This window comes from Crotalus tigris, unplaced genomic scaffold (assembly GCF_016545835.1).
Source record: "Crotalus tigris isolate CLP2741 ecotype Arizona unplaced genomic scaffold, ASM1654583v1 scf7180000017568.12009008, whole genome shotgun sequence".
Lineage (NCBI taxonomy): Eukaryota > Metazoa > Chordata > Lepidosauria > Squamata > Viperidae > Crotalus > Crotalus tigris.
Genome location: NW_024096478.1, coordinates 8,746,882 through 8,754,088, shown reverse-complemented (window position 1 = coordinate 8,754,088; position 7,207 = coordinate 8,746,882). Strand labels below are relative to the sequence as shown.

General features: G+C 33.8%; 1 protein-coding gene across 2 annotated transcripts in view; it reads right to left on the bottom strand.

The window, feature by feature from the left end:
• Nucleotides 1-4,124: 4,124 nt before the first annotated feature.
• LCP2 (lymphocyte cytosolic protein 2) overlaps nt 4,125-7,207 on the bottom strand; it is a 43,228-nt gene continuing 40,145 nt past the window's right edge. For both annotated transcript variants that reach the window (XM_039353178.1, XM_039353186.1), the window contains exons 19-21: nt 6,122-6,199; nt 5,677-5,832; nt 4,125-5,298 (exon numbers count right to left, since the gene is read on the bottom strand). In XM_039353178.1, coding sequence (XP_039209112.1) covers nt 5,176-5,298; nt 5,677-5,832; nt 6,122-6,199 — 357 coding nt within the window. In that variant the 3' untranslated portion in view covers nt 4,125-5,175. The remainder of the gene's footprint in view (nt 5,299-5,676; nt 5,833-6,121; nt 6,200-7,207) is intronic.

Here is a 7,207-nt window from a genome sequence, read left to right as displayed (position 1 = left end):
AAGAACTAAACAGTACTGAATCTGCTTAATACTTGATTAGAATCCCAAGGCTGTAGCCTAGACCAATGGTGGCGAACCTATGGCACGGGTGCCAGAGGCGGCACTCAGAGCCCTCTCTGTGGGCACTCATGCCATCACCCCAGTCCTAGGCCTTCAGCTGGGTTTTATAAACCCCTTTCCTTTAGGCCTCTACTCCCATGTACAAAAAAAAAAAATGTTCAATCAATCAGTCAATTTCAACTTCTTGCAGGAAAAAAAAGATCTCGCAAAGTTGGAATTGATTGATTGAACTTTTTAGTCCCACTCAGTCTGCTGTTACCACCGCAGCCACGCCCACCCAATGGGCCACACCCACCCAATGGCCACACCCATCCGGCACCCGACGATGCATAAGTGGGTTTTGGGTTGCAGTTTGGGCACTCGGTCTCTAAAAGGTTCACCATCACTGGCCTAGACAAAGATTTCCAAACTTTGAAACCTGTTGTTGTTATAATCCTGTAATCCCTGTTAAAGAGAACACGACTAATAGAAAATTGGCTACATTGGAGTGAATTTCTTTCTCTTTCTTTTTTCTTTGCTCTTAATCTCTCACAGAACCCCATCAAGTTTTTCATGGAAACTTAAGATTCTACAGAACATAGTTTGAAAAAAATGTGGTCTGGGCTAGGAAGTTGAAAAATATACACTGTAAGAAGCAAAGGCAGTTTCTCTTAAATTCTGTTGCTTAGAAAATAATCAGGAATCAAACTTAACCACCCTGAAGATCTTATCATTTTATTAGCATTTTATTATATGTGTGTGAGATATAAATAAACTACCATTATTTGGAGTTTAAAGAATAAACTGTTTCTTAGCTCACATTTTATCCTAATTAATTCCATTACACTTCCTTATTACCTTCTGGGAGGAGGCTTCATGGTATCCAAAGCAGAACATCCAAATTCAGTCACAGTTTTATTCCATACAGTATCAACCTTGTGAATTCTCAAGCTTTCTCTTTCTGCTATGTATTCAAGATGGACAGCGATTAATATTTATATGAATTTATATGTAAAGGTGTAAGTATTTACATATGTATGTATATAGCAAGTTTCTATATATGTTATGTATGTGTACACTTGAAAGCAGGCAACAGAATTTCATTTTTAATGTGTGCCAGTGTGCCCATAGTAAAAAATGACAATAGTTATCTTTCTTTTCAGTTACTAAAATGGTTTGAAGAGTTTTGAGAAAATTGTTGCTCTTCATTCTGATTTTTATTTGTATTTTCTTTCAGATGTCCATGAATGAGAAGGATCACTTGCTTGTTATTGATAATGCAATCAGAACTTTGGAAAAAGTATCATTTGAAATGAATACACTTATTGGTAATTTCTAATGCTACAGTCAGAATAAAGATATGAAATGAAGAATGATATGAATATGAATTTTTACTTACTTTACGTTGGAAGTCCCAAAACACTTCAGCTCATTAAACCATTTATTATAAAAAATAATTTAATTCTACTACTACTACTACTAATAATAATAATAATAATAATAGCAATAATGGATAATACCGTCAAGTCTTGGGGGTTGATACTAATCACTTTGGAGAACCCTGCTTTAAATGTATATTAATGTGTGTGTGTGTGTGTGTGTATAATATGTATGAGAGTAGATGCTGTAGATTATATGTTCTGTTGCTGAAACTGTGCTTTTAAAACTTGCTAAGTCAATATTTTTATGTAATGAACACAGTAGTGGGATTCAAATATGTGAACAACCGGTTTTCTGTGTGGATGCCACTTCCAAAAGTCCGTTCTGGGCCTGGGCAACAAAAAACTAGCTACCGGTTCTGCTGAACTGGTGGGAACTGGCTGAATCCCACCACTGAATGAACACATATAAACACACATACATAGATATATACACACAGAGAGAGAAATAGTTTTAATGCAGTTTATGACAGCATTCTGGTTCTAGATTAGGCTGAGATACACCAATTTGGCAGAAGCTACTCAATTGCTGAATTGTTTCTGTGGTTGAGCAAGGGTTTGTATCTAGGTCGCCAGTGTCTAGGAAAAAAAATGCTACTTGGTTGTGGTTCCAGAAAGTCAGCAGAAAACATTACAAGAATACTGTATGCACTGTACTCAGTTTGTGTAAATCAGTAGGAAGTCTTAAAATGAGTGGAATCTGCAAGCATGCATTTTAATTGTGGGTTTTTTAAAAAAAGTTCTGTAGTACTCCCACAGAGGACTGTCCCTAGTGTTCCTCACAATATATTCCCCTGCATTTCAAGAAAAGCTTTTCAGAAGTACTTTCTTTCAAATTTCACATTTTCTCCCTAGCTTTCCCTTCCGCTTCAGTTATTTCTTAAAGATTCCCAACTTTAACTGTTGGGAGTTTAACAGTTGGAATGTGATGGTGTCTTGCGTGACTACTCCTCATGAAAATTGTTAAAAATAGAATGCAGGATATAACAAATAATTTTTATTTCTTCTTGCTTTCATATTTTTTATAATATTGTATTATATAATACTTTATTGTCATGCATACCTGATCACAATAGAAACTTGAAAGCCATTGCTTTACTTTCTTAGCCTTTTTATCCAAACTGCATTGTGGCAGTGGTTCTCAACCTTTTTATCCAAACTGCCTTAGGGCAGTGGTTCTCAACCTTTTAAATGCCGCGACCCCTCCCAACCGGTCGTAAGTCGAGGACTACTCAAACAGTCGTAAGTCGAGGTGTACTCAACTGGTGCAGCACCGTTTGCAGAATGGGACTTTTGGCGGGCTCAGCAGGGCAGAGACAGCCTGGACAATTCCTATTGGCTTTTGAAAGCCAATAGAATTAGACTCTATTCAAGAGAGTCTATTCTATTGGCTTTCAAAAGCCAATAGAATAAAAGGGAGTAGCACAGCTAAGGAAAAGGGGGAAAAAATGGCGGACTGCGTTGTTTGGCGACCCCTGTGAAATGGTCGTTTGACCCCAAATGGGGACATGACCCACAGGTTGAGAACCACTGCCTTAGGGCAATAAATACACATAAGGTAATACAGAGAAACCATGCAATGTTTTAAAGAGAAAATCAAATGTTGCCTTACAGTAAAAACTGAACTCCTGCTTTGTGATCTTCTTCTGAACTTCAATCATCCTGTTCAAGCACATGTTTCAAGAGAAGATGAGGAAAAGAGTCAAGAAGAGTTCAAAAATAAAAACTGAGTATCCTTTTTGCTAGTATCTCTCTAGTAGTTTTTAAATTTATATTTAAAATAGTTAAGCGAAAGGGAACTTTACTGATTTCTTAATGGTCTCGTATCATAATATCCTTTAAAATATTTCTGTGAATATGTTTATAATTGAGTATCAGAAGTCAGAAGTAAAGTCTTTTAAGCTTGAGTTACTAAAATATTGATATATAAGCTGGCATCAAATAAAGATGCTTTTGGCATTTTCTTATTCTTTTTACCAACATTTTACATGAAAGTGAGTGTGTATTGTGTAAGAGCAGAGAGAAAGAGAAAAAAAGAGATTTTTTTTTTAAAAAAAGTCTTGATTCCTCTGTTTAAGATATTTTTGTATTGTGAAAAAGATTCAGCATATATTATAGCAAAATATTTTTTTCTGAACATAAAAGCCATGCCTATTTTCAGATTATATAAACATCAGTATACATTTCTTGCTTATTTGTTTAAATCTAATAAATATTCAATATTATATTATTTCAATAAGAATTATAAAATATTTTGATTTGTTATATTCTTAACTTGGAATGTTTAGTTGTTAAAACAATTGTGTATAAAATAAAATTGATCTATATAAATGCAACTGTTGACAGGGAAATGTTTCATAATTATTTTCCTGGGGGAGGGGGGGAAGCAAACTAGCAACATATAATCAATTTCATCAAAATATTTTCTGTTGGGGTGAAGGGGGCTCACCAATCATTCATTTGAAATATCAGATTATTTCTTGCTTGGGACAACGTGACCAAACCACTGAAATCTTGCAATAATGGGTTCCCTTCCCTCTCTTACTCCTTTGCTCAGAAATTTTTACTCCTTTTTTTCCCAATCATAGCTTGTCATGAGATTGGTTTTAGTCATGTTTTGTTTAATATACAAAGCTTCAAACTTGCTTTATTCCATAATTAATTTTAATCACATTTAATAATGAATTTTTATTTCATCTAAATGAATAAAGTGGAGAAAAATACCACCAAACATTGTATCTTAAGAGCATGGTTCCTTGTGATTTTCTGACACCACAGTATGCTTTGGTGTGATGGTCAAATGTTCTTGTTGTTTTGGATAAGGTAAGAATATACAAGCTTTACACTACAGCAGGCAGATCCAACCACTTTTCTATTATAATCAAATTTTAAAATGTTAATATTCTGGTCCTGTACAAGAAAAATATAATGAACAATTGTTGACTAAAAGGTTTGCTTAAGTCACTAAAATATTTTTTCAAGAAATCTACCCATTCTGAAACCCAGATTCAGTGATTGATTCAGAAATTAATTTACATTTTATAGTTTCAAGAACAATAAGAAATAAAAACATATTTATATCGTATGTTATCATACGATATAAATCATAATATACAATAGCTTTGATTGAAAGATACAAATGAAGACTGCAAGAGAAACAATTAGTTCTTTAACAAATGTTTAAACAGAAAATGACTACACACACACAAAAAATCCTTTTGACTCTTTCTGACCGCAATTAATCGGTGCGATCATACTCAATAAACTCAATAAACAAATGTTTTCACTAAGAACAAACATTAGCATGCATGCTGGGTTTAATAATATCAGGAAATATCTGTTAAGTTATTCTTGAATGAATCTGTTACTAAATCTTTATATGGAAAAGATATACAGAACTATTGTTTAGAAGATTTCTTCATCTTGAAGAAAAATATTCAATAATAATATGACACAGTCTACAGAGTATATTTCAATCAACAGATATCACACATACAATTTTTTTCAGTGAAAAATGAATGTGCTTAATAGCTTTCATACCAAAAGGGAGGAAGAAAGATAATACAATAACATTCATAGTGTAATATAAAAAAAAACAAATAAGAAATTATCTCAGTTCATCCAACACAAATCAATTACTCCTCTAACTTGAAAAGACAAAGTGGAGCTTGAACTTGATCTTCATGCATTCTCTCCTCTAAAGAGTACCAGCAGCATATGTTAACATACATTGCTTCTTTGAGCATCGGTCTTTTCCATCTATCAACAAAAGGGGCATTCGTTTGAAGTAATCAACAATGTCAGCCACTGAAGTGAAGTCCTGTGTGATTTGCAAAATACTTTTCGGTTACTTCCGTGACAGAAAAAAAGTTAAAACAACTTCATTTTGCCTACTTCGTAATAATTTTATTTTATAGAATTATTTGGTCGGGGATACACCAATGGATCTTTATTTAGTTACTAATATTTTTATCGAAAGTGTAAGATTGGAAGACCTGGCCCATAGAATGGCCAAGAGTTGGACATCCCTAAATGGATAACATCATTATTTTTATAGATTTGATGCTGCTTAGTTAATATATACAGATGTTGTAGAACATCTAGGGAAGAGCAATTTGACTGACTTAGAAAGTTTTACATTTAATATGCCTCCATAGTGAAAAGATTATGGCATTAAGAGAATGATGCCACAGCATACCTCATTTCCTTTCAAGCTAGTTCCCAAGAAGTAGACTTGAGTCTCTTGTTGATAACGTATCTGGATATTGTAAACTTTGTTGTGGTAAAGCACCATTAGAACATATGGCTGCTCAATTGATTTTTTGGAGCTGTCTCTTACTAAAAATGCACCGTCCTAAAAAAAGTAACATATTAAAATGTTTTTAAGAAAAAATATCACCACAAAAGCTTTCAAAATTAAATAAATATATAAATAACTGAAATAGATTTGCACTGCATTTTTAAGCATTTAACCATTTTCTTATATACTTACAGTATGTACAAGAGTTTCTCAATCTCAACCACTTTTAAGATGTGTGGATTGCAGTTCCAAGAATGCCCCACCAGCATGAAACCCGCATATTTTAAATTTGCTGAGGTTGAGAAATACTGATTCATACAGACAATAATACTGAAATCTTTACCTGGTTTATGTTCCTAAGAGCAACTTCTGCATCTGACCGGGTGATATCAGCAACATACCACTTTTGATGTTGTTGACCCTGATGATCAGTCAGCCAAATGAAAAAAGAAATGGAAAAATGTGTTTATGATCATAAACATGGATGTGGAATTTTGAAATGTATTTAGGAAAGCATATAGATCACTTAAAGACCCAAAAGTATTCAACTACTGGGAGTTGATTTTGCTTACGTTGCTAAATATTTATGTTTAATGTAGATAAACAAATTATATTACATCTTCTTGAAAAAAATTTGTTTATCCTGCATGGCTTTTGGATGCCATTCTAAAATATTTTGTACCTGCATGTATTTAGTTTAATAACACTTCCATGCAATTTTCCAAATTCTGTCTTAAGATAAAATTTCCAACTAGCTTTTGGAACGTTTCACCCTACCCAGAGATATTTCCTTCATCTTTCCTCTCCCTGCTACATCTTTATCTTTGCTTTCTTTCTTTATTCATGTCAGAAGCATCATGATTAAAATAAGGCATACTACACAGCATAAAATTTAAAATATAAAATACAAGATTAAAATATGTACAAGCTAAACAGATCTTGCCCAGAAACTAGCAACATTAATTGCATTGCGTTGCCATGAGATCCTCAAGTATACACTAATCAGGACACAAAGGACAGCTATACATATGTGTTGTTGTCTGTCTGTCATCACACTCACAAAGGCAGAAGACACCGGATAGCCCCATTTGTTCAGAGAACCGGTATCTCTGAATCTTGTTTTGTACCCATATGTAATCTAGTCAAGAACTTCCATATTTCCCAGCTTTTGCTAGATCTTTGTTTTTGCTCTGCTTTGTCCTTGCTTAAGGGTCTATAAAGAAGTACTGCATATTTTCTTTGTAATACAGGTAGTCCTCGACTTACAACAGTTCATTTAGCGACCATTCAAACTCATGTCACTGAAGAAAAAATGACTTATGACTGTTTTTCACACTTACAACCATTGCAGCATCCCGTTGGTAACATGATCAAAATCTGGATGTTTGGCAACTGGTTCATATTTATGATGGTTCCAGTATTTCAGGGT